Raw genomic sequence first — 26522 nt, 5'->3', positions numbered from 1 at the left:
GGGACCGGCTCCTTACATACCACGGAGAAGAAGTCGTCGTCGGCAGTGTTTCATGCGCGGGCGCCAGCAGTCTGGATCCTGGTGCGGCACAGTGCGGCGTGGTTGAGCAGGGATGTGGCACGGCACAGAACCGAAAACGTCTGTCTTTGGGGCTTTAGCTCTCCTAAATGGGGTCGACGCTGTAATTACATGGCGTGAGTGACAGGCCAGCCGGCTAATGCAGCACCCCGGGCAGCGGTTTGAGTTGCAGACCCCAAGTTCGACCACAGTTCCAGACCGTCGGTAACGAACATGCATGGCTTGAATCAAGCCGCCCGTTCTCGGTAATAGCTCCGAGCACAGACTTCCGTCCCGCGGAACTCGGGAATGGGGCCGCGTGGTGCAGGTCTTTCCCAAAGGTGGGGCGTGTGGTGTTTTCGCCCCCATGCCAGCGATAACACAAAAAGCGAGCTGTATCATAGGCTTGCGCTTTGGTGCCTTCATCTTTTCTTTTTCTTGGCACATCCTCCGTGCCCAACGCATCACGCCTTGCACACATGATGAACCAACTCCAAGTTGCCGGCCTTGAGAGAGGTCTGCAGGCAGGGCTTTTGCACTCTTTCTCGACTGCGTTTACACTGGGCGTTCTGCTCCACTGGAGCATCGTCCGGTTCGAGGTTGACAGCTATGGATGGCGGTTTGTCGGAATTTATTTGGTGTCTACATCCGCTCTGTGGGCATGTTACACTTCGATCGGCCATTTTCAGGCCTCCGAAGCAGCTTTTCGAACGGCGTTGGTGGCGTTCGCCTTTAAGCTTGGTCTTGCCACGAGCATTCTCGCCTACCGTTTGATCTTCCACAGGCTGCGGAAATTCCCTGGTCCAAGGCTGGCCGCAGCCTCACGATTTTACGCAATGTATCTGGCCTGCAAGAATACCCAGCTGAGTGATGAGGTGGAAAAGCTGCACAAGCAATACGGGGATTTTGTCCGCATCGGTACGCGTCATTCCCGTCCTCTGTTGTGACGCATGATTCATGCTCACCACATGTCTTAGGACCCCGCGAAATCTCTGTCAATCGACCGGCCGCAGTACAGCTCATTCATGGTGCGTAAAATATGCAAAGGGAAATGAAGGCAGCCTTGAGACTAACCATGGCAAGGGCCCCCGTCGGCGTGCAAGAAATCACCATGGTACGCCCAGGTCACGAACGACGTTACTAAATGCTCCCTCAACTCTGTAAGAGTCTCGGAAGTCCATCGGCAACGAAGACGAGCTTGGGACCGCAGCCTGGGCGTGAAAGGTACGATCAATTAGTCACAGATCTGAAGTCAATTTGACTCATTGAATCAGCACTCGCGAAATATGAGCCTCGAGTCAAGGCCAAGACAGATACTCTGATTAGTCAAATCCGGAAGTTGGAGAACAGTCCAGTCGATGCGACTGACTGGTCAATGTTTTTCTCTTTCGACGTCATGGGCGAAGTTGGTCTCGGGAAGGATTTGGAAACTCTGAAGTCGGGCAAGACGCACCCTACCATCAAGGGCATTCACGACTCCATGTCAATCATTGGTTTGCTCACACCAGTTCCCTGGTTGTTGACCATGCTTGCAGCAATTCCTGGTGCGGCAAGCAAGCTCACTGCCTTTATGAATTATTGCGCTGGGCAAGTGAAAGACAAGCAGATGGTGCGGCAGCTATGTGCCTGGAATTACTGATTGGGAAATGCTGACTGGTCCGTCTAGGAAGTGGACAAGGACGCTGATCCTCAAGACATCCTTTCTTACCTGATTAAGGCGAGGTTCGAGAACGACAAGTCCGCACCGCCAGGTGAAGGTGCACTGCACGAAGATGCCCGTCTTCTTATCATTGCTGGCAGGTCCGTGATGGCCATCCATCCCCTTTTTGGCATTTGCTAACGATTACAAGTGATACCACCGCCAATGCTCTTTCCAACACGCTGAACTTCTTTGCTCGTAACCCACGCGTCCTCAAAAAACTCCAAGCTCTGCTTGATGAATACTTCCCGAACGGTGATTCCGACTGGTCCTACGAAAAAGTCAAGCAAATCAGCTATCTCGACGACATCATTAACGAATCTCTTCGTCTCCGTCCTCCTGTACCCAGTGGCCTGGGCCGCCTGACGCCTCCAGAAGGACTCCAGATTGACGAAGTGTATATTCCTGGTGATAGTATTGTTTCTATCCCTGCACAGACGCTGCATCGTGACTCTCGGAACTACGACAACCCTCTGGACTTTGTTCCTGAAAGGTGGAGCGATGGCAAATTGAACCCAGAGACTGCTCCCTTCATCACATTCTCTCGAGGTAAGACAAGATGGCTTGATGGAGATTTACCAACTCCCTGCTGACGTGTGAACAGGTGCGATGAACTGCGCAGGCAAGCAGCTTGCCAAGCTGGAGCTTCGTATGTTTTTGTCCCGCGTAGCTCTCAACTTTGACATCAGCTATGCCCCAGGTGAGACTGGAGAGAACTTCGAGAAGAATCAGCAGGACACCTTTACTTTGACTCTTCCACCGCTGCCCTTGATGTTCAAGTCGCGGAAAGCTTAAGATCATATTCGGATTAGAATATACTGCCCGTCAATTGATCTTGTAAACATGAATTTCAATGTTCCTGAGAAATTAGCAGCCTTTTAGGAAGCTAAGATCACTACTTGTGACAAGTATGAGAAGGTGCAAAGCTACCTTCAGAAGCTTCTGTCTCGTGACCATACTATGTGTAGGAACTTGTGAGACTCGTGCAATGAAGCCGCCGCTGAAAGTATGCTTGACGTTCCTTTTCTACAGTAACAGAGAACTATCGTTCTAATACCTTAATCCTTTACGCGGATATGTAGCCCAGCCTGAATCTGTTGATCGCGAATCCCATTCAAGAGTTTATCAATATCTTTGTCCTGTGTCTGCCATTCCCTCTCAATGAGCTCCTCATGGCGCTTGCTGCGAGGTTTGAACAGAGCGGGGAATGGCTGTGGCTTTGAGACAAAACCAGAAGTCAGGGCTAAATCGTCAACCTCAACCTTTTCCCCCGTAGCCGGATCAACGGCGTGCTTGATATCAAACCCCCACAGCAGGCGGGCGATGAGAAGAAACATCGAGTTCCGCGCAATGTGGCGCCCGGTACACACACGCCGACCGAAGCCAAAGTGCCTGCCATCCGGTTGGCCCAACCAGCGCTCCGGCGCGAAACTCAAAGGCGCATCCCACGCCTTCTCGTCCAGGTGCATGGTCCAGTAGGCAGGCAGTACGGTCGCCCCCTTAGGGATTCGATAACCCATGTACTCGTCCTCGCACCGCGTGGCGTGCGGGATGCCGCCCGGTGCAATATGCCTCCACCGCAACGTCTCTTCCACGCACGCACGGATGTAGGGCAGCTTCTCCCGATCAGCCAAGCAAGGAAACCTCTCGCCACCGACTACCTCATCCAACTCGCGCTGGGTGTGCTGGAGAAACTGCGGATACGCAAGGCAAGCCAGCACGAATACCTCCATGGCAGCAGTCGTAGTGTCCAACCCGGCGTCGGCCAAGATGCCCACATCGTATGCGAACTCGAGGTCGTCCATCTGGGCCGCCTCACTGCTGGCGTGCAGCTCCTTGGTCCAGTTCCAAGCCTTCGACGACAAGCCAACGGCGGTGTTGCGGGTGTGCAGCGCGCTCTCGATGCGGAAGAAATCGTCGGCCACGCGCTTCCACGGCGCCAGTGGACCACGCGGCAGCACATTCAGGAATGGCAGCGCGTCAACAACCCACGTGCCCACGCGACCGGCGTAGCCAAAGTTCTCCTGCACGCGGTGCGCGTCTTTGAGCGGCTGCTCGTCGCCCGTCTCAATGCGGAACCCGTACGCCAGGCTATACACCAAACTGGCGCTGTACCGCTCGAAGCGCTTTGTGAAATCATTCCGCGAAAGAAACTCGTGCAGCAGCAGCTTCGACTCCATGTCCTGCAGCGGCTCGTACGTCGCCGCCGCGCGCGGGCTCAGCACCGGCGCGTCCATGCGCTGGTGCAGCAGGTACCGCTCGTCGTAGCGCCGCAGCAGCTGGTGCATGCCCTTGGTCAGGTTCTCGCCCGCCATGACCATCCGCGGCCGGTCGGCGTACACGCTGCCCCGCTTGTCTAGCAGCTCGTGCGCCACGTCCTTGTCGCCGATCATGATCATCGTCGTGCCGCCGAACTGGGCGCTGATGATGGGGCCGTACTGCTGGAACCATTTGTGGTACGTGCGCCAGGGGACGTCGTGTGGCGCCTGGTGGAGGTTGCCGATGAATGGAAGTCTCTTGGGTCCAGGTGGCAGGCGTCGGTCTCGTCGTGCTTCGTATAGTAGTCGGAGGGCGATGATGGAGATGATGGTCAGTGTGACTGTTGCCCACATGCTTGCTTCTTTAGTTGAGGAAATTCATAATTCGAGAAGAACAACAGAAGTGAGTGGAAGCCATGCGTTATATTCGCTTTCATGTGCATGGATGAAACCCTACATGCGGTTCTAGCGGACCGGCAGTTGCTTGCAGGGGGCGGAAAACCACACGGAAACAGCCCTGGTACATACATACCTTCCCATTTCTGGACCATGCCGGGGCTTTCATCTGTTTCAAGATGACCTACTCATGCTGACTGATAAACCTTTATTCTTCACTTTGACTTTATTATGCGACGCAGTTTGTGTGGATACGGACTGCTGACACGCTAAAATCCTCCCCATCATAGTTCATATCGCTCCCCTGTAATCATGTTTAACCTGATTGGACAGCACATGTCAGGGTTGTAGGCAAGATGCTCAACATTGCGCAAATGGGTGTTTCCCTTAGATTGTTCCCCACTTCTTGCTCATACAAAATCGTAGCTGCCAGGTTCGCGTTAGAGTTTAGCTTCTAACTAAGGGAAACTTAAGATCCATCATCACAGGGCGAATTGGTAGCCGGAAAATTCCATCCTACTTCACCGATTATTCCTCAACCGAAGAGCTGAGCAGCTTCATCAAACGTTTAGCTAACGACCTGTCTCTGAAAGTCTCTGAAACGAGCAAGCCAACTTCATGGTTCAAACAGTCGATCAACTCTTCTGCACTGCAGATTCCCACATAAGGTTAAACATGTTGTCACGGATGTGAAGGAAGCCGTACTGGCTAAACAGTTATAAATTGGATTTGATCCTTGATGCACATGCTCGTATGGTTTACAGAGTAGGTGTGAAGTCACCACTTACAAGACAGAAATCTCTAGGATGGGCAGCCGGAGGCCTATTTGAAACAAGAGGGGTAAATTGGTCTGATGATTAATAGGAGCTGGACCGCGATGGCGGACATGAGGGCATTGATCAATATAACCCACGTGTTTAATTGGTTATGTTGAGTAGATCTAGAAGTTTAGAAGTAGTGGTCATATTTACTTTAATATCTACCTACGGGCGTGGAGTCTCACACACGATTCCAGCGGGCCGGAAATTGGACTGTCTTGGCAAGGCATGCGGAAAAGTACCCACTTTCCAGTCTGTTTAAGGATTGTCGAAACATTATCTCTGGTAGAAAAAGCCCACATGCGTTAACTGATGCGGACTATTGGGCACTTTGTTTTTTTTTCCTTCTTTTTTTGGTGCGGTGTAGTCTACGTAGATACGAAGTGGGGCTACACTAAAAGTGTCACGGCGTTTAAGCAGAACAATTTCCCTTTACGTCTTGTAGTAGCTCGTAACTTCACCTGATGATGTTGATCTGATTGGTCAACACGTGTCGTAGTTGTGGGGAAGATGCTCATCAGCCTTGCGCAAAAACGGTGGGTTTCTTTGAGCGCTTCCCCACCTGACGTGATTGGTGCAAATGCACAGCCCCCACGCTCGCTTCTGCTCTGACGGCGCGTAATAAAACTATGGAGAAGGGTATGAATGTCATAAACACTCAGACGACAGCATTTTCATTTTCTTTTCTTGCGGTATCTCTTCACAGACCAGCTTCTTAGCATGGGTAACTCAAAATCCTCTCTTGCAGCCCACCCTGAGCAACCAGCAATTCCTTTTCAGCCCCAGCCATTACGAGTGCCTTCTTGTCAAGATCATATTCCAAAACTTCCAAATCCCGCGCCAGGCTCCTACTTCGCGACGCAGTATGTCGGTCGATACCCAGACTGCAAAGAAGAAATACGTTTCAATATCTTGCGAAACCGATACTACGAAACAGATCGATTCTATTACAAAGATTATGTGCAAGAATGCGTCTCCGACGACGGCAGAGCGCTTGAGTTCATACGATATCTTCAAGAATGGCTGATTCTGGGATTTTTGGCCGAGGTTGCTCGCCAAGGCCGGGCGACTTGTGATCTTGGAGACTTCATTCGGGAGGTCAACGGCACTAAATACCTCACGACAGTTAAATTGCCCAGCTTCACCACTTCTTGGGTCAGCAGCGTAGCCCGAAGGATCACCGAGCACGAAGATTCTAGATTTGTGATTGAAGAAGTCGATCAAGTCTTCCTCGATGCCGAGCCCCATGTAAGGAATCTGATGACAGCCAATTTTGACTGCATCCCGGAATCATATCGCGATCTATTCCAGCGAACGACCATTGCCATCATGTCCGTATTCGAAGCCTTCAACCATGCGAGAAATGCTTGGGCAAAGCAAGTGCATCACCATGCAGCTCAGATTCAGCCGAGCTACAGCAGCGCTTTCACCCCTACGTCTTTTGGATTTGGGCTTGAAAGTGATTCTGTAATAACGGCACTGCATGAGCGGGGCTGGTGCCTCAGCGAAATTCAGAGGATGAGAAAGACTGTAACATACAGTGACGGGCTCATAGCATGTATGCAGTTGCAACGGCGCCGAGTTCACACCGACCACAGCAAATGCTCATGGTATAAGTGTGATGCTTCTCTCACCGAGAAAAAGAGGTATCGGCCCCGTCATTTTTGCTCAACTGGAAAGTGCGGTTCTATCCAGGCACCGACATCCAACATTGCAGCGGGCTTGTACAGCGGCGCGCTGCCTGTTTTGGAAGTAGTACCAAGCCGCCCATACACATTCCGGCTGTGGGACGGTCAAGGTGGCGGTTTCGTTGCCATATCGCACGTGTGGTCGCACGGAATGAGCAATCGGGTTGAAAATTCTCTCCCGAACTGCGTCATTGACCAGATAGCAAAGTGGATTCGGCCATATTTTGCCCCCGGTCAACCTGTCTGCTTCTGGATGGATACGCTTTGCGTCCCCGTTGAACCTCGATTCAACGAAACTCGAAAGATGGCAATCAGACGCATGGCTGATATATACTCCAAGGCGCACAAAGTACTGGTTCTTGACGCAGAGCTCCTTCAGTGTTCCTTCCGGGATCCCTTTGAAGTGGCATTACGGATCTTCTTGAGCGACTGGTCGAAGCGTCTCTGGACTTGCCAGGAGAGCGAACTGGCGGACGAAATTGTTTTTCAGTTCTGTGATGGGGTCGTGGGGCCTGGAATCCGGTACCCGAGGCTTGAAGAAATCGTTGCTGGCGCGGTTGATGACGACTGGCAATACGCTCATCCACATTCACTGCGGAAGCTCATGAAGACACTGTTCAACCTGATCGGCTTGGAGATCAAGAATGGCTCATTGCACAAGATCCGCGGGAAATCCCGTCGCCAGGAAGCTTTCTCGTTGCTGTTGGACTTCCGCACGACCAGTCGTCTCGAGGACGAGCCTGTTTGTCTGGCCAGCATGCTCCGCCTGGAGCAGGATCGCATAGCTGCGATCCAGAGTGCTCCTGCCTCACAGCGGATGATGTCTTTCTACATCAACTGCGGGTGGCCATCGTTGACTTGGGCGTTCATGGCGTCCCAGTCCTCGGACCGGCTACAGATCCCGGGCTTTCGATGGGCGCCGTCCTCGTTCCTGGGCGGCGACAACCAGGGAAGTTGGCCTACACTCAACGAACAGGGCGACGTTCCAGATCCTGAAAAGCTACCGGAGCGCGCCTTTGCCGCTCTCAAGCCGTATGACTGGACGTATATGCAGTTGATGCCCCATCCCAGCGCGGGGGATCCCGAGTATGTCCTTGAGATCAAGTGCCCCGGCTTCCGCCTCTACAACCCGAGCGGCATCAGCTTGTCAAGTCCACCGCATCAGTTTTCGTTTATGTACCGCGACTGCATGTTCCGCGCCAGCCTCGATGACATGTACGACGACTTCGAATTTGGGCACATGGCCCTGGTCCTACACAACGACCCTCAAGCCGTCGAGCGCTGTTACGTTGAGCATGAGACGTTTCAGACCAGGGCATTTATCATCAATCATTACGATCTGTACGCCGACGTGGCGAGCTCACAGCCCTACGTCGTACCGTATAGCTGCGTGGCGACCGTCTGGTGGCACAGATCTGGCCAGAGAGACCGGTCATTAGTGGGCGCGAGCGACCTCCCGTATCAGTTCAAAGTACACGGTGAGATGCTTCCCTATGGAACCACTTGGCTAATCTCCTAGGGAGAATTCGTGGAGGCTTGCATAGTCCAGTAAGGTCCTAGGGGAGGAAAAGCAGGATCGAATTGTGGTCATGTTAGTGAAACATTGGCGAGTATGATGGACGCCTGATGACACATCGAATGTCAATCAGAGAAACACGCCCCATTATGGCTAAACAACTTGTCATGGCGGGGAAAGAAGCTTTGGTGGCTGGTCAATCATGGTTTGAATTTAGTACATAATGTACAGAATGTGACATAAAGAGGAAAGTCTGGCGTGCAGAGCATGGACAAAGGCATTTGAGAATAGATCACCAAAGCGGCCACGATGATAGCTCGGTACAATGGCTGCGTTCTGCATGCAGGAGTCAAGCATGGCAGAACAGCCACTATGGCGAACATCGTTGGGAGTGGAGGATTGTGGCATCTTATTCCTCAAGCGGAGGCTACTTTTGCATTAGCAGATAATATTGTAGCTGGGGAGATAATCAACTTACCAATGTTGTCCATGTGGTCATGGGCCTAAAGGCCACACCGTTCCTAGGCGCAGCGAGGTCGATGACCTCGTCGTCTCCATCCTGCCAGGGAAGATCGTAGACGTACCAATCGACCCACCCCTGCCGGCTCATGATGGTCGTAACATCGATATCCCCATCGTCGGTGACATGCGGGATGGGGAGAATGTAGGCCTTGTGGCCAAGGCCGTTTCCTTCCATGGGAACAGGGTGAAGGCCGAGCTTCCTCACCGCACCCAGGCGCTTATCCGACACCCAGCGCTCGCCCCAGTATCCATTCCTGTAACTATCACCAGTCCACTTCAGCTCTTCGCTGCTGTCGTTGATGGTGTAATCGATGCGCTGCTTCTTGATGACCTTGCACCTCAGCTTCGGGTAGACGAACAACTGGTGGATGGGCGCATTGCCGCTGGTGCCCTTGGTCTCCAGGCTCTCCTTGGTCGTCGTGGAGCTCGAGTACCGGAACGAAATGTCGCTGGTCGACTTGACGTTGGCCGAGACTCCGTAGAAGGTGCCGCCGGCCTCGATGGTGACCTCGGCCGACGTGCCAGCATTGAACTTGGTCTCGGTGATGGTCTCCTCCTCCCTCACGTACGTCGTCTTGAATGACGAAGCCGGCATGGTGTCGCCGTGAGAGACTTGAGGCACCCACGCCTCCGGCTCCACGACGTAGAGCCAGCCATTCGTCGAGTACCAATGCTGAGTGTACCAGCTACCCTCGAGAACGGGGATGATCATGCGTTTGGGGAGCTTGCCGAAGTATTGCGCTTGGATGCCGAACACGGCTTCCAGATCCTCCGTTGAGAGGTCGAAGCCTTCAGGCTCGGCCAAGTACGGCTTGACAGTGCCGAGCCTGTTGTGGTCGAATCGGAATGGCGCCGAGCCTTCGCGGTCAAAAGTCATGTTGATGGAGGGGGAGAGATGAGAGATGATGGGTGAAGAGATGGGAAGGTTGTGGGATGAGAGGAAAAGCAAAGGCATGGACGACCTCGAACTATATATGAGAATCTATTATTTAGTGGACACTAGGTTCTCCTCGCCTAAGTAGGTCAATTACACCGTAAAGGTCAAGCAGAATTCATCGCGACTCGAGCTGATCGGAATGACCTTGCCGCCTTCAGTCAGATCTGGCGAATCCAAGGACAGAGTAACTACAGATAGACACGCCCAGTGTTGCAGGTCGGCTGAAAGTTCGTGCTAATGCAGATCACCGATTACGTGGCTCCATGATTCGGGTCATTCTCCGTCATCGCGCACGGTAGGCAAGATTCCGAGATCCCTGCCATACGCACGCAATGCAGATCCCAAACCTTGATTTGGAAGAACCAGGAAGCCGATCTGCGGACTTGAACGGGGATGTCTAGAGATATGCAGTGCTAGGATAGAGTTCGTATTCAAAGCAGCTGAAGAAGTGCCAAGTCAAATGTCAAGGCATTCACTACAGGTCAACAAAGTCGGATGGCGAAAATGCTACAGCAACCATGTTTTCCCCCTTATCGCGGGCTAGTAGTTAACGCACTATATTATATCCTGTGATAGACAATCACGACAGTTGCAAAGCAAGAATAGATTGTCAAGACATCAATATGCGACTGACCGGGCCTGCGTTCGCGGTCTTACCGCTCGGCGGACTTTCCGAAATAGCATAAAGACGTCAACTTCAGCTGACAATTATTGTAAGTATACGATATACACTGCGCCCTGGAACAATATTTCAAATATCAGAAGCAGCTGAAAATTAGTGTCGTGTATTGCGGGTCCTCTGCGCTGCCATTGCCCTTTGCTGATGTGTTGCGCTGTCATCGCCACCGACGGCCCCACTTTGCCCCTGACATCGTCGCTGCCTTCAGTTAATCCACCACTCTGCAACCAAGAGGCTCCACTGGGGGATCTGGCTGAGAATCGCGGGCCTACTCCACTCCCCAACTTCTTTAGCGGACTGATCTGCGCTCAAGCACGGCCATTCAGCTGTCAACGCGGAGCAACCTCCGCTGCACGGCCTTCAACAAGCCCTACCCCACCACACATGCGACCCTCTGCGACACGAAACCGGATGCGAGTTTCTATCCATAGACGCAGTATTGCCTCTTGTTAGTGGTGGAGAGGAAAAATCTCATCTGATCAGCTTGATCGACTTCCATAGTGCACATAGACACAAAGTGCAAGTCACGACGCAAAAGTGGGTCGAGCTGAGGTTTGGTGCGTCACCATAGATCTCGGGGGTACTAGCGCGACGCCAAGATAGGCAAATCGTCGTGCGTATAGCATTTGCAACGTTTCATTGGTTGCTTTGAACAATGACAATTCTTAAACTCCACCCATTTCGGAGCGATCGCAGCAATAACTCAGTTTCTCTCGTGCATTAGCGGCAAGGCCCGTGCCGCCGCTTGCGATCCGTTCGTTAAGCTCATGGAATATACCGCCTCACGGAGAGTGCAGCTGGACAGCCTGTGACGTTCTTGCTGGATGGGGTTGACCTCCACCTACGTAGGAGCGCTGCGGTACTGAGCGTAGGCATCTCGCGCCTCCACATGCTGAGCCTTTCTTGGACAGCTTGAAGCTAGCTTCCGCACCATACCTAGTCTAGCACACCGGTCGCCCCGCAGTTTGCGCTGTCTTTACAGCCTACTTCGTAGCCTCGGTATACAGTATACATGTGGGCAAAGCTTGGACTCACCTCGCAGGTAATCTCGGCACCGGTTGCAGATGTCTCTACATATCTTCTCACCTCATCGCCTAGCTTCTCTCCATCTACTCTCCATATTTGTAGCGGGTTGTGATGAATTCATTATTCCAGGTGCGGGAACTTCGCATGATAAAAGGTTTTAGTGAGCTTCCAGAGTCACAATAGCAATGGAGCTGGTGGCGCTGCAATTTGTTGCAAGACAAGTTCACATTTATCCATCTTCAATGTAATCCAAGTTGTTTGGCACGAGATCTCTCTTCGGTCCAGCTGTTAAATCTGACTTGATTAATTATGCCTTAGTGATGGTATTAGCAGCGGAAATCATACAGAGCGTGTAAGAAACGGTCCATCTGCCTTTGGATACATTGGGGTTCACAATTTTTCCAAGTCCAGAAAACCGCTCCGGAAGAGATATGCCGAAGCAATTCGTTGCCGAAAGACTCTCATCACTCCCCGCCTCGATGAGAGCACGCAATGCCTTGCCGGCAGAGTATAACGGTTTCCGAAACATGTCGATGTATATTCATGAGTTGAGACAAACTGACACCGCTTAAACACGAAGACTAAGCTAAATTGCGTCACGGGTGATGACCCAAAGCTTCTTGGTGAATGGTCCATGAGAAGTCCAAGTGACATGCACACCAGAAGTAAGCCCAATTACATCGCCAGCCTTGAAATGGTGAGTCTTTCCAGTCTCGGTCTCGACCACAGTGACCCGCCCTTCCAACAGCAGTATCGTCTCATCACCCAAAATCCCCGTGTATGGCGTCACCAGTGTGCCTTTCTCATCAACATTCGTCCCCGCGATGCCTTTACCGGACCTCCAGATGCCACTCAGCATCGTGCCGGACGAGCCGCCTGTGCGAATAAAGAACAGCTCTCCAGCAACTTGCGGACCTTCCTTCGGCTCGGTGAAGTGATAGTCTTCCCATTTCTCAGGGTTGTCGGTGACGTGATGGACAGTCAACTGCTTGGGTGGGTCGTCGGTCGGGCTTGTGCCGCTCCAGATGCACCAATACTTCTTGAAGGCTGGAGCCTTGATGTCCCAGTGGACTTCAAGGCCCTTGGGGGAGCTGATGATGGAGCCAGGACCGGCTTCGAAGCGCCCGCCGGTGGAGGGCACCGTGAGAGTCACTGTGCCGTCGATGATGCAGGCCGTTTCATCGCCAAGGGGGGAAGAGTAGACGACTTGATGGGAACCGTCGTTCGATGCGCCAGGGGATGTTGGGCCGGTCCTCCAGAAGCCGGCTGTCAGGGAGCCAGAGGAGCCCTCTGTGCGTATGACAGTGACTTCTCCATGGACCTGCTTTCCAAGCGTTGGCTCTTCCCATTCGAAAGAGGTCCACTGCTCGGATGGCGGGTTCTGGACACCTCCATGCACCACGTGGGGAGGTGGGACAACCGTCATTGTTTGCGACATTTTGGGAAGAAAAGAGTTCAGTATGATAGGGAAGGCTTCAGGCAGATCGATGAGATGCGGACAGTGACATCGGATGTGTTCGTGTTCTCCTCTTTTATGCCTTCTCAGAGCCTCCCCGCATCTTGGAATTTGGCCCCCTTCGTAATCTGCTGCACATGATCCATTACCTCGGCCAATCCATTGCTTCAATGCCTGTCTCCCATCCTCATTCCATAATTCGTCAATTCTTCCTCATAGCCCACCCTTATCTCCTGCCATTTCTTGGGCCGTGGGATCTACTGATATGAGTTACCTCCGCTTATCTCCTCCATTCCCGTTTTTATGAGGAGGAAAGTATCTAGCCCATGCAATCAGCAATAAGGAAGGAAGGCCGCTACCGAAATCCCGGTCTACCTATCAGAAATCGGACTTTCTATCATGATGGAATATGTAGTGAATGCTTACAGACTTCTGTTTTACCACAATAACTTGCAATTTTAGCCAAACGCAACCAGGACATTCTTTTAAACCAGTCTCGGCCACGAGAAACTTTTAAAGGCTCTGAGAGTAAATTTGTACTGTATATTGTGTACTTCGACAGCGACCTTACGGCTTCTTCGGCTGAACGGATATCTTTGTGAACTCTGATAAGGAGGTCAGGTTTGAATAAGACTTGGCGCTTCCCTCACTTGTGGCTATACCCCACAATCCATCTCGCGTGGTTTAAGGTTGAACCTACTGAATTTAGAAACGGTCGTGTTAGATTTGTTCGGATGGACATACCGAAGTAAGATTAAGCTGACCGATATCCGAGTTTAAGGTTATACTTGCTCCATGCAGTAAGCGGGTGGGCGATCTATCAACAAAACCACAACACCATTGCTGCTTACTCGAGCGATCTCGAGGATGATCAATCAGCCGATTTGATCGCCAGAGCAACGTTGTCTGATAAGGCAATGATCCGGAAGAACTCGGCACTCCATATCACGACGACCCCGCACTGATTGAAACAGGGATAGGCGTGGGGAAAATGCACACGTAGACAAGGACCCCATGTAATCTTATCAATCGGGGTTTAATGGCCAATTACGGCCACTTTATTACTTATCTTACTTCGTTTCTGATGACCTCATGCCCAAGGCAGTCGCTTTACCATCAGCTTGCGGGGTGTATATATTGTGAAGCACCACGCTTCAGGATGGCATCAGACCATCAAGGGCAGATATCATTCACGACACCAAGATGTATCTTCCCAAAGACCACGCAGAGTACGACGTCCCCACGCTGCACAACTTCATCAAAGAGAATCCCTTGGGAATCATTGTCACTTCATTGCCATCGCCGAACTTCCCCGCCGTCCAGCTATCCCATGTCCCATGGGTTCTTGACATTCCTGACGACAGCAGCGGGCTGGGGAAGCTACGCGGTCACATGGCCAAGATGAACCCTCACTCGAAAGCCATGATCGAAGCGGTGCAAGCCGCCAACCCATCCAACGGCCCACTCCCTGAAGACGTCGTCATCGTCTTCAACGGCCCTGTCCACCACTACGTCACGCCGAAGTTCTATATCAAAACCAAGCCGACCACCGGCAAGGTTGTGCCAACGTGGGACTACACGGCAGTGCAGGCATATGGCAGGGCCACCGTCTACTGCGACTCGCGCAACCCGGAGACCGGCGCTTTCCTGCAGCAGCAGGTTACTGCCCTATCGAACTACGCCGAGACCGACATCATGGGCTATACTGGCGAGGAGGGCAAGCCATCGGCGTGGGAGACCAGTGATGCGCCGGATCGCTTCATCGAGTTGCTGAAGAAGAACATTATCGGCGTGGAGATCGAAATTACCAGACTGGAGGGGAGGTTCAAGATGAGCCAGGAGATGGATAAGGAGGATCAGATCGGCGTTGTCCAGGGATTCCGGGCGCTCAATACTGAAGTTGGACTGATGATGTCCGAGACTGTAAGGCAGCGTTGTGTGGTAGTAGAGAAGTAGAAATAGAGGAGATACGTGGGATGACAAGTCTCTAAGAAGTAAATCGACCAACCAGATGACTGTAGACTTCCCGCGTCACTACTCATGTATACCAAGCCCCATGCTAGAGGACCACTCACAGCTGATTATTCCAGGATAATGGCCTTTGGATGGGCATTTGCCTCAACGAAACTCCTCAACAACACCGAGATATTGTACACCCGATGCCCAATGTTTCATGTAGGCCCCAATTATGTAGTACTCAGCCATGTAATTGGAGAGGTTCAGCAACCATGTAAATCATAGTAAAGAGAGGCAAACACCAGAAAAACGTGGTAGACTACTACTGGATGCTGACTACACGTATGGACGAATTTCACCTTTTATTGCAATCAAATCGTATGTCATCGAAGATATGTTCCCTTACAACTGTCGCTATATATAAATAGCGGTATGCATCATTAGCCAGCAACGATGATTATTGATGCTTGTTACAATTTAGTTTGATGGTATATTTCAACACAAGAAGGTGCAGCCAAATAAGCGAATACAAGAAATTGGCACCTTCCACTGATCGCACTTAATCATCTCTCAACGACCGTGTGCCCGGTACCCATGTTCTGTCCTATTTCCACACCCTGCCTACCGCTTTCCAGTCCGATTTATATCGTTCTCGCGTGTGCATGTTCGTTCCTTAGGGATATCGTCTTCGTCCGGAAGCAGAATGTAGAGCCACTTCGCCTTTCCGACCATGATCCGCGCTCGGCTCGAACGCTTGAAATGAACAGTTCGGAAATACTCGAAACCTTCCACCGAGCTCGAATTCGAGGACACGTGAGCTCGGTGGATCGAAGATCCATGGCCATCGCAGCGCTGGATGTAGACGTGGACGACGTGTCTCCAATGCGACGTTAATCGGTACACGATCGCGGACCGACCTTGCCAAAAGTCAGTGGTTGAAATTGCCCCCTCCATACAAGTTCTCCTCACCTTCGACTTCTCTCAGTGGCCGGAACTTCAAAACATCGTTTGATGAATCATTCGTGTCCAGGATCAACACATTCGTAGATCGGTTTTTGAAGCAACCGATGGTTTCTTCGATTGCGGGAATCTCACTTTCTGCTTGAATCAGTTGACGGCGTGCGCATTGCTCATGCCTCTTCCTTTCGTAGCTGATTCTCTTCAGATCAACCTCGTAAGGTTGGCGCAGCTGTTCATCTTGCCCACCATATCTCATATCGTCTACTACTTTGCTTGTCGGTGACGGTGAAATGAATGAGATCGACTTGGAACCTCGCTGGGCTCTATCGGAGAAGTTCAAGAAGTGAGGTAGAGTATCGTTGGCTTGAAGGATGTAGTTGTAGGTCTTACGTGTAGGGCCGCAATGTGAAGAGCGGGGCTTTTAAGGGACAGCGTTGTCCACGGGGACTCGCTCACCGGGCGGCTCCGCGCCTACCAAAGCCACCCATTTCTTGGGTGTATGCAAGAGTTAGTCAACGGCGCAATAGAGGTGGTAAGACGGGATTAGGCCGCGTGAGCGGGCTGTGAAAGACGACACAGGCTGCAAGGCGTCCCAGCCCGGGGTGGTCACACCGGCTAGCGTGGTAACCCACTCAGTTGCGCAACTTCCTGTGACTGCTTTGTGAAACGTAAGCAAAATCCCTGAAAGTGCTTCTGGTTGGCCTTAGAAAGCCCGTAATGTCCATGTGGCTTCTGCAAGCTAGTTTCACCTTACCCAACGACTCCTTCTTGCATACAGTGGCTTGCGCAACGGTTACTAGCTTTCGGTACAAGGGCTTTCTACAGTTAGCTGTTCCTGGTATATGCTAGAATCGTATACATCTATAGAGAAATAAACCTGCGCTGGAAAGATCCATATAGTGTTCAATTTTCGTCAAGCGGCTGTGAGGTGCAGCTGTTAGAATTCAAATCAGTGTGTATGGATTATTGGACAAAATTTATGAAGGTGTTGAACATTGTGCGGTCGAAGTAAAAATTGCGCTTAATCGAGGTTTAATCTAAGAAAAGGCCCTCTACTCCCGACGCGAACGCTTTTCGCAATGCGTTAACTTTATAATTGCACTGCATATGTGGTCGTAAATTGCAAGCATTTTAATACTCGTATATGATTGCATCGCCAAGAAAAATTCATCATCTTACTTTTCTGCGTGCATTTCAGCCCCATTGTGGCTGGGAAGACCCGTTGCCTTTTTGCCTTGCGCGATCATTGAGTTCCTGTTACGAAGGCGGGCCCCCGAAAATTTAAAAGGCATGGGCAAGGTCCATGTCACCAAAATCTACCATTGGCAAGTAGGCCTGCCTGAAGCTTGCCTTATTGTTTTGACAGTCAGAGACGTTTCGAGATCAAGAATGCAAGAAGGGACTGAACACGAGGACCCATGGACGAAGAAGGCTGTGCTTTCATTTGGTAAGTCTCGCGCCATATTGACTTTCTCAGAGTCTGATTTCGATATGAGATGGCGGCGGCGTAAGAGGTTTTGCCAGCCTCTTAATTCTCGAGGCTCTCATGGACGCTATCGGCGAATATGAACAGAGCCACCCAGATGGTCCGCATTTCTCGAGCTTCCAGCTACCCGACATACACGGTCTTCAGAGAGCTACTGATCTCAATCCACCGGTAGAAGTACCAACAAGACTACCTACGCAGCCTATCAAGCCGAAGAGATCTTGGACGCCGAAGATCCATTTGAAAAGAACCTCCCAGACAGAAAATCTGCACATGAACAGAAGAAAGAAAGAAAACTCAGCTGACGCCATAGAATTGGTGAGAGTTGACCCAAGACCGACGCAAACGACGGAGTACTATCTTCCATGTCACTACTTCGACTACATGGTTGGCACGAGCACCGGGGGGTAGGTGACATATTTCCAACTCGATGTAAATAGCTTACGAACAGTACTAGATTAAATTCGATCATGCTTGGTCGTCTTCGAATGGATGTTCAAACCTGTGTTCGAAAGTACCCCGATATGGCACAGAGAATATTCGGCAGCCCAAGACATTTCAGGCTCAATGGAGTCTTTGGGTCGAAGCATGACCCGGCCCATCTCGAAGCTCAAATTAAACAGTTGGTGAATGAAAGAATGCCGCAAAAATACCAGAAAAACGGGAAGGACGACACAAAGTATCACAAAATGAGCTCTCCACGAGACCTTTGCAGAACGTACGTGTAATCCAATCTTATTTTCCTAAGGAAAGCGTGCTAATATCACTCTCTTAGTGTCGTCATATCTAAAAAGATCCAACTGGATGGCACATCTGAACGGGAATTTCGATTCCGAACATACGAGCAGAGAGAGCCGAAGCCTTCAGCGACAAGCTCTGAGAGTGCTGGGGATGTTCCGATCTGGAAGGCAGCTAGAGCTACGTCAGCAGCTGTGCCCTATCTGGGGGTGATCAAGATAGGACAGTTCGAGTACAGCGACGGCGGTAGTATGTTTAACAACCCTACCCGCCAGGCTTACCGTGAGCTGCGTGACGAAGAGCCCCAAGAACCACATCCTTTTGGCATTATGGTTAGTATTGGCACAGGGAAGAAGGCTGACAGGCCCAGAAAACGAAAGGTTGCGAAGGGCTTCGCAAAGACATTGAGGGAAAGTCCTTGGCGTGCTATAAGACATCCCCGATCCACTGTTGTGAATCGCATCAAGCACCATCCACTCTGGAAAGCCGGTCGTCGTGCGCTAGCGGAACTCCTTGATGGCGAGAAAGTTCATGAAGAGTTTCGGAAGAAAATGTCAAGAAAGGGTTGGAGCGATAAGTACTTCCGCTGGAATGACCCTCACATAGGTGTACTCAAATTGGATCAGTGGAAGGATGGGAAAGGAACCAACGAGCAGTTCATCAGAGAGAGCGTTCGAAAGTACCTTTACCATGGACCGGGAAGCACCAGCGGAGACGCAAGCAGCGTCAATACCGACAGGAGCAACTCAGAAAAGGCTATGGATAGCATTGAGGCATGTGCAAAGCGATTGGTTGATTTGAGAAGAGCTCGGATCCGAGACGATTCACAGAGGTGGAGGCGGTTCTCCAGATGCATCACATTTTCATATCCAATCTGCAAAGGTAATTTCGAAACGGGGGATTTCAATATGTTGAAAGAGCACGTTCAAGGAACACATCCTGAAAGCGTCCAAAACGATCACGACTCATGGATACGCTGGACTGAGCCCCACGATATCTTGCCGAATTTTTTGGCGGACCATTTTGATTGTATCTGAGCGCATTTCTTTTTGTATTTTCCATTCTGCTTCAATCTTAAGATTAAAAACGTTTTCTATTTTAAATCGAGCGGATACGATGTTTGCAATGAATCGGAAGAGTGATTACAAAGGTTTTCTATCACCAGAACCCTGACTTAGACATTCTGAAGGCCTTACTACCCGTTACCGAGCGCAGACACTATTCGTACAAGGGAGCTTACGACCAAATGAGACTGTGTAGCTTTGCTATCCCATCTGGGGGAAAAATGAGATGGTTTTCATGGTAAGCCGGTGTACAGTTGACCGGCTGACCGGCTGACCGGCTGAGCTGCTGATGAGGTGATGTATGTTCAGATCCAACTCCTTACCAGTGCCCTGTTTCGAGTGTCTGTTGCGTGATGTATGAACTGGAGGGGGCAGCTAGTGGAAATTTGGCTTTTTAACAGTCGTGAGGGCTAACGTTAAGGCACTACGTTTGGTGAATGATGCTCTACCGGATGTCAAAGCTACACGCCTTTTCCGCGTGGCTTTCTGTGTAACACCTTATAGATGGCGGCCAAGTCTGCATCTCGGCAATGCCAAGCGCGTATCACGCACGCCACGCAGATCTCAGTGCAACAAGACGTCCAATGATTGTATTGCTTGCCATCGGGTGAGTTCGTCACATGTGCATCCGGTTACATTGCCACATGCCATGCGTATGTGCGGTTGACGGGGTCAGTGGTTCCTCCTACGTCGGTAATAGCGAATTCCGTGAAGTTGAAAAAAGGAAAGAAAAGAACAGGAGTTGGTTTGCTATTATTTTCAAAATTGATAAAGCAACGCAGGCTACGATTGTTTTACTGTAACCCGGCCAGAATATGTAGCCGAGTCATGCTCTCTGCCCACTGATCCATTTATTGCATGCAGAACACGGGAAAACGAAAACAGCCTTGAAGCAGGCAAACGTCCGCCTTTTGTAAAAAAAAAAAAAAGGCATAATGGTCGCTTATTCCACGCGGGAAACACGCGAGAGAGGCGTAAGACAACAGGGATTGACTGTTCAAATGTCTCGGAATGCGCTTCACAGGGATTCCCAAATTAGCCAACCAACGCATGCAATGGGCCAGCGCTTACGGAAGGCTATCGCACGGGAAGCCTGCAGCTCAAGGGATATATTCGGATATATTATTAGAGCGTAGAACATCTAAGCAGGGGTTATGAATTGTCTTCCAAGGCTTCTGCGTCAGAGACAACCAATCAGAACACCGAAGTCACCCAAGGTAGCTGCGGTTATTTATAATTCTTTCCCGATATTGTAAGAGCCTCGGCATTGCACCGCGCGTCTACATTGTCCTACATACTAAACCATTTGATTGGATACTATAAAATACTCATAAATTACACACTATGTTGTGTACAAAAATGCGCCTAGTCGAAGGAGATCATTGGAGGGTACATTGCGAAGGCCCAAAAAGATTGAGAGTAACTGAGTCAACAATTCGGAAAGCATGTAGACAGATCGGAAAAAGCGCACCAGAGACAGACATGAAATCATTCTGTGCAATGCCGAATCTGACCTTGATATGCATGCATCGTTGGTCTATTTCGAATCTCAGGCACACTAACATAGACCCGCACTGGAAGGATGTTTGAAGGTTCCGGGAAAGCTTTCTGCTGCCTAACTTGAGTGTCGACCTCCTCAGAAAGGATCCCGCTGTGTTTCTCGTTTGCTCTACAACCGAACTCACTACACCGCTGAGATGTGGCCCCCATCTGACAGTAAGGATCTTACGGTCCCCTAGGCCATGGGATTTCTCGATGTCGACTTTCATGAACGCTGTATAGTGTTGCATGGCCCCCGGTACGGGTAGCTTGTTCCTTGGGAGCCGGCATCTGCCCACCGATCAGACACTATTGGATTCCCCAGAGCCCGGTTGATCCTTGAGGCACAGGTCTGCCTTCTGAAGTTTCTTCGTGGAGTCGTGAGCCAGATTCTGGAAGAGGCTGATTTAGGAAGCCCCTCTGGGTCTGCAAAGTGGGCAGAGATGGTCAAGTCAGGCTCGAAGAAGAGTGGAGACGTGGCTTACTGGTCCCAATTCACATACTAGCCTTTCTCCGCGCCACCAATATTCAACATGGATGCCACAATAATCGAGACGAAGGCTCAGATGGACGCGGCGGCTGATCACATCTGGCTTCTTCAAACGCAATCATCTTACATGCGGCGATACGTGCGGTCCATCCAACAGAATGCCGCCTTGAACGAATTTGGCAGCGAGTAAATATTCAAGTCATGGTTGGGGAGCTATTCCACGATATCATCGTCGTCTGGTTCTGGCAGTCCGTGTTGGACGAATTCTACAATGCTAAGAACTGGCACGGTCGTTTCAGGGACAACACTGCACCTGGACAGCCATTACCGCGAAAGTACGACGAAGCCCTCGGAGCACTGGAGCTCTTGCTCGTCAATTCGATGCATAGTCAGTCGAAGCACCTTCAGGCAATCATTCCTCAACGGTCAGGCTTCCATCATCTGTGGACATTCGAGCGTATTCCAGGCGGCAAATTCACGATGAAGCGTAAGACTAACAACTCCATTACGAAACTATTCGACGAGGACCCGCCGGACTGGTGTTTGATGCAGCTCCAGGGCGCACCGGATGAGCAGCGCCGCTTCGACTATGGGATGCTCTTCGATTTCCTCGACGAGCACCTCGCCCAGTGCTCCGCAAAGGAACGCGCTCGGCTGGACGAGATCCTGTTTGCAAAGCTGTCCACCTACGCCGCGACCTCAGAGCTGCTCTGCGCAATCCGTCTCCATCGCCCCCAGAATAAATTCCGCGACGTCTTAGTGTTACGGCACAGCCTCTACAGGGTTAGAGAATGTCGGAATAAGGGAAGAAGTGGAGTGCACTCGCACGGCGTGAAAAGGACCCACGTAGGTCACGTGGCCCACGTGACGCTAAGAAGGTGCTCTGTCTACTCTCACCCTCGGTGGCCCGAGCCACTACAGAGCAGTCAGATCAAACAAACCTACCCCCTCTACTCTATAGCGAACATTCGCCAAGAACGACAGAGCATATAGAGCAGTATACTAGATTATATAAACCTTTTCTATATATATAAACCACACTTCTTAGATAGCTTTAACCTTCGTAGTCAACTTTAACAATAGAATTTAAACTCTATTAGTAACAAGGCCTTCGCACACACAGTACTCAGTCGTATTGATACTCACTTCGTTTCCAACCCTCTTCTTATACCCACTCAAGGAAAACCCCTTCGACAGGTTTCCACCCTCTTTGGTGTTTGGATCCTTAGAGGCAGAGGCCCGCCGTTACACTTAGAAGTCATACAGAACGACGATCGGCTGGCTTGGAGGTTTTACGTTAGAGCGAAAGAACCACCCCAGGACGCACAGAGCACTATGGCGACACTTCTCAAGAAATTCTGCGATGTAGGTCCACCCAGTAGACGCAGAGATACGGCTTCTCTCAAGCACTTTGAAGCGACCAATCGGACTCTTTAAGACTTCTGGAGATCTGTTGCAACAGCCCTTCGGGCGGAAGTTGCAGCACAGCATCTTCCGGAAGGCGATGTGGAAAAAATTCTCGGGTTCCTCCTGGGGCACGAGAGTCCCGAGCACTTAAAGGCATTGCAGGCCGAGAAAGAGCGGATTCTCCGAGAAATTGAGGTTTCGGCAGCACCAGCAGGTGGTGAAGCGTACTTTGGGACCGAATTATTTGTTTCAGCACTTAAAAAACCTGACATTCAGCAGCGGAAGACGAAAGTCAAAACAAGGCCACAAGAGTCCACCGTCGAGCGCGACGCAATCCATGTTGCCACTGACAATAGTACTCCAGAACAACCCGTAACACAAATCACTATGGCCCACAAGCGTTCCTTTGATGTTTTCATGGCCATGTTCCCGGCGTCTAGCCAGGAGGCCTCTAGACTTGTTGACTGGGATACGTTTGTTCTCGCCATGTCCGATGCTGGGTTCTCAGCGCGGAACAATGGCGGCTCGGCCGTCGTGTTCCAGAACAACGGGCCTGAAACGTCGGTGCACGGAGGGAAAATCATCTTCCACAAGCCACACCCAGTGCCGAAAATTGACCCTGTTATGCTGCACTCTATGGGCAAGAGAATGAACAGGTGGTTTGATTGGCGGAGGGATACTTTCATCTTAGGATCTTCCTGGAACGTCAGATTGGTAGGCTCTAGTTGGTGCCTGGATCCTATCCCCCATTCTTGCTTTGTTCTCGCTTTCGCTTGCTTTTTAAGCAGAACGCAATATTTCACGCAAAGAGAAACATCCCAGTGGCCCGTAATGCAGAATATCGTAACTCAGACATCGGCAATAATAGAGGCTCCATACTGATGTGGCTCGGCGGTGGTAAATAGGTCAGCTGCAGCTCCTGTAACCAACGTATTAAATCACTTGGAAGCTTCGTAAAAGATTCCTTCCGTAACATCCGCGGTGACCGGATTGAAAAGGCTTCCACGGACTCCGCGGGCACCGGGCGTCGACGACATGCACGGACTCCGCGGAGACCGTTCTTTCTTGGGCAAGATACTATTCGTATTTCGGACGAGCCAAGAATGCACAGGCCAGAGATTTCGTAGTAAAAACGTAAAGCTGGCAGGCAAATGAGAGGGGCCGGATACAGCTGACAAAGTGTAACTTGCAATAATAGGTCGCTTGCACTAATTGGTCTGAAACGGTAACGTAGAAGGCCATTTCGCAATCCGCTCGTGGAGTAACTTGGCGCCAGGATATAGAGTCTTAGCACAATATGTAAACCACCAACTGTAAGCCAAATTCGGTCGGTCGAGTCGGGAGTTTTGCCTTGGATAGTATCCGGCCAAAACCGCCTCCTGGTACAGGGCATGGTTTCCGCTCCTCAACGAAGATTTAAAGTAGATGCGATGGTACCCTTTGTGATTAACAGAGCAAAGACGCACCATTCTTCCTATCAATTTCCATTCGCAAGAACCATCTCAAAGCCTGATACAAAGCAGCCATGACGAGCTCAGCCAATGCCCTGTTTCAAAAGTACGCAGAGGAGCGGGACAAGCGCCTCCGCCCCGACAAGCTCGCCCAGTACATCGACTTTCGAGACCCATCGCTCTTGTCCATGGATGCCGACCTGTACGTCGACTACGATGCGCTGGCGGCCAAAGATCGACCGCTCAAGGATAATTCCGACATCAAAGTTCTTATCGTAGGTGGAGGCATGTTTGGTGTGACGACTGCATATCGACTGGTCACCGAAGCCGGCATCAACAGCAACGATATCGTCATCGTCGACAAAGCGGGAGGCTTCGGTGGAACGTGGTACTGGAACCGTTACCCGGGTGTGGCGTGCGACATCGAGTCCTACTGCTATGTCCCGCTCTTGGAAGAAACTGGCTACATGCCCACGCGCAGATAGTGAGTTGCTTTCGCCTATTGTAGGTCGTTAACAATGGGCTTATGATTTACAGCTGCTACGGCCATGAAATTCGGGAACACCTCGAGAGAATCGCCAACACGGCGAATGTCCGCAGCCAATTCTGCACTGCTGTAACACACCAGCAATGGGATGATGAGGCCAAGCGGTGGGCTGTGACTTTGCGACACAACCCCGGTCCCGGACGAGAGCCAGAAAAACTGAAAGTCTACGCGCAGTTCCTGGTCTTAGCTGGCGGCATGATGAGAGCCCCTCACGTTCCCAAGCTGAACGGAGTCGACGTTTTCCGCTCGGCACCGAACAAGTTGCTGATGCACACCGGACGCTGGAACTGGTCTCACAGTGGAGGCTCTCCGGAGAAGCCGGACCTGGAGGGCCTACGGGGCAAGCGAGTCGGCGTCATCGGAACGGGGGCGACGGCGATCCAAGTCGTTCCTCACGTGGCGCGGTGGGCAAAGCACACTTATGTCTTCCAACGGACACCCTCCTACGTGGGCCCGCATCTGCAGAAGGAACAAACTCCGGAGGACTGGGCTCGAGTGGCATATAAGCCGGGCTGGCAGGACGAGCGGATGGCCAGTCTGGAAGCAATGTTCACTGGAGAACCGGATGCTGAAAACATCGTTCGAGACAGTTGGACCGAGATACCCGGGATGAGAGTGATGACAGGTCACGCCGGCCGACTCATCTCCAAAGGGGAGGAAGAGCAGCACCTGAAAGAAGTCCTCGAGCTGGATCATCCATGGACGGAAGCGATGCGCGCTCGCGTCGACGCCCAGGTGAAGGACCCTTTAACAGCTGAGAAACTCAAGGCTTGGTATCCCAGCTACTGCAAGCGTCCAACATTCCACCAATCCTACCTTGCCCTCTTCAACGAGCCAAACGTCAGCCTCATTGACACAGATGGTCACGGTGTCGAAGCCTATACCCCGAATGGTGTCCAGGCTAATGGTGCTGAGTACGAACTCGATGTACTAGTACTTGCCACTGGATACACTGTTGGGATACTCGACAGCTGTCCCTCATCAGGGCTCAACGCTCCTCTTCTTGGTGTGGGCGGACGGTCTCTCAAAGACAAGTGGGATGCTGGCGACTTTGGAACTTTCTACGGCGTGATGACCAACGGATTCCCAAACCTCTTCTTTGCGTCCAATACTGGTGGCTCCGTGTCGCAGAATGCGACAAGCTTCTATACGATAGCCTCACGTCTGATCTCGCACACGGTAAAAGGAGCTCTTCAGCAAGCTGAGAGAATGGACACAGCTACGGTTGAGGTCTCGAGGAAAGCTGAGGACGAGTGGACGATGAGTGTTGCAAAGCGGGCACGATGGTTTTCCCCATATTCGGCCTGCACTCCAGGGTTTGCTACAGGCGAAGGTATCTTGCAGGAAGTGAAAAAGCAGACCGAAGAAGAAGAAATGGAAGCTGCGAAAAAGTCTGGCTGGGGAGAAGGCTCTATCACCTTCCGACGGAGAGTTGAAGACTGGATGGCGACAGGGCGGCTCGATGGCTTACTTGTCCGAAGTAACTAAAAACTTCGCGCGCTGGAAGCCAGCAAGAAACTGTCGCCTGTTGCGACCCGCTAGATATTAGTACACGGCAGGTAGAGACAATTACTACATTTAGTTTGGCGTTGCCCAACTAAAACTATCCACTTCTCAGTCCCAGCCACCGCACTCATCGCTGCCGATGCACTAGTTGATTTAGTTTACTAAGAGAGGTTTCCCCGAGTCTAGGAGCACCTGCTTGATCTCTACGCCTAAGGTCGAGAGTGTACCGGTGCTTCATTGTCGATGAACTGGAATTTTCGGTCGTGGTCTGATTTTATTATGCTTCTTCTACAGGCTTTCGGGTAATCGGGCTCACGGTTAGTTTC

At 51.2% G+C, this 26522-nt stretch overlaps 8 protein-coding genes across 8 annotated transcripts; 5 read left to right on the top strand and 3 right to left on the bottom strand.

The window, feature by feature from the left end:
- Positions 1–536: 536 nt before the first annotated feature.
- LTHEOB_10456 (Cytochrome p450) lies at positions 537–2551 on the top strand (the record flags this gene model as incomplete). Its single annotated transcript, XM_035507103.1, has 7 exons — positions 537–975; positions 1035–1085; positions 1141–1281; positions 1332–1666; positions 1724–1857; positions 1908–2305; positions 2361–2551. The coding sequence occupies 7 exons, from the start codon at positions 537–539 to the stop codon at positions 2549–2551; spliced, it is 1689 nt and encodes a 562-aa protein (XP_035367765.1).
- Positions 2552–2814: 263 nt separating this feature from the next.
- Positions 2815–4368, bottom strand: LTHEOB_10455 (Cytochrome P450; the record flags this gene model as incomplete). The annotated part of the gene is made up of 1 exon (XM_035507102.1): positions 2815–4368. The coding sequence occupies one exon, from the start codon at positions 4366–4368 to the stop codon at positions 2815–2817; it is 1554 nt and encodes a 517-aa protein (XP_035367764.1).
- A 2852-nt stretch (positions 4369–7220) lies between these two features.
- LTHEOB_10454 (Het domain protein) lies at positions 7221–8435 on the top strand (the record flags this gene model as incomplete). Its single annotated transcript, XM_035507101.1, has 1 exon — positions 7221–8435. One exon carries the CDS (start codon positions 7221–7223, stop codon positions 8433–8435), a length of 1215 nt encoding a protein of 404 aa, XP_035367763.1.
- A 406-nt stretch (positions 8436–8841) lies between these two features.
- On the bottom strand, positions 8842–9831 carry LTHEOB_10453 (uncharacterized protein; the record flags this gene model as incomplete). Its single annotated transcript, XM_035507100.1, has 2 exons — positions 8842–8859; positions 8911–9831. The coding sequence occupies 2 exons, from the start codon at positions 9829–9831 to the stop codon at positions 8842–8844; spliced, it is 939 nt and encodes a 312-aa protein (XP_035367762.1).
- Positions 9832–12182: 2351 nt separating this feature from the next.
- On the bottom strand, positions 12183–13022 carry LTHEOB_10452 (uncharacterized protein; the record flags this gene model as incomplete). The annotated part of the gene is made up of 1 exon (XM_035507099.1): positions 12183–13022. One exon carries the CDS (start codon positions 13020–13022, stop codon positions 12183–12185), a length of 840 nt encoding a protein of 279 aa, XP_035367761.1.
- Positions 13023–14255: 1233 nt separating this feature from the next.
- Positions 14256–15008, top strand: LTHEOB_10451 (Transcriptional protein; the record flags this gene model as incomplete). Its single annotated transcript, XM_035507098.1, has 1 exon — positions 14256–15008. One exon carries the CDS (start codon positions 14256–14258, stop codon positions 15006–15008), a length of 753 nt encoding a protein of 250 aa, XP_035367760.1.
- Positions 15009–21486: 6478 nt separating this feature from the next.
- Positions 21487–22153, top strand: LTHEOB_10450 (Actin cytoskeleton-regulatory complex protein PAN1; the record flags this gene model as incomplete). The annotated part of the gene is made up of 2 exons (XM_035507097.1): positions 21487–22068; positions 22136–22153. 2 exons carry the CDS (start codon positions 21487–21489, stop codon positions 22151–22153), a joined length of 600 nt encoding a protein of 199 aa, XP_035367759.1.
- A 2064-nt stretch (positions 22154–24217) lies between these two features.
- LTHEOB_10449 (Cyclohexanone -monooxygenase) lies at positions 24218–26178 on the top strand (the record flags this gene model as incomplete). The annotated part of the gene is made up of 2 exons (XM_035507095.1): positions 24218–24627; positions 24681–26178. 2 exons carry the CDS (start codon positions 24218–24220, stop codon positions 26176–26178), a joined length of 1908 nt encoding a protein of 635 aa, XP_035367758.1.
- Positions 26179–26522: the final 344 nt, after the last annotated feature.

This window comes from Lasiodiplodia theobromae, assembly GCF_012971845.1.
Source record: "Lasiodiplodia theobromae strain AM2As chromosome Unknown scaffold_39, whole genome shotgun sequence".
In the NCBI taxonomy this organism is placed as follows: Eukaryota; Fungi; Ascomycota; class Dothideomycetes; order Botryosphaeriales; family Botryosphaeriaceae; genus Lasiodiplodia; species Lasiodiplodia theobromae.
This window is presented reverse-complemented; position numbering and strand designations above follow the sequence as displayed.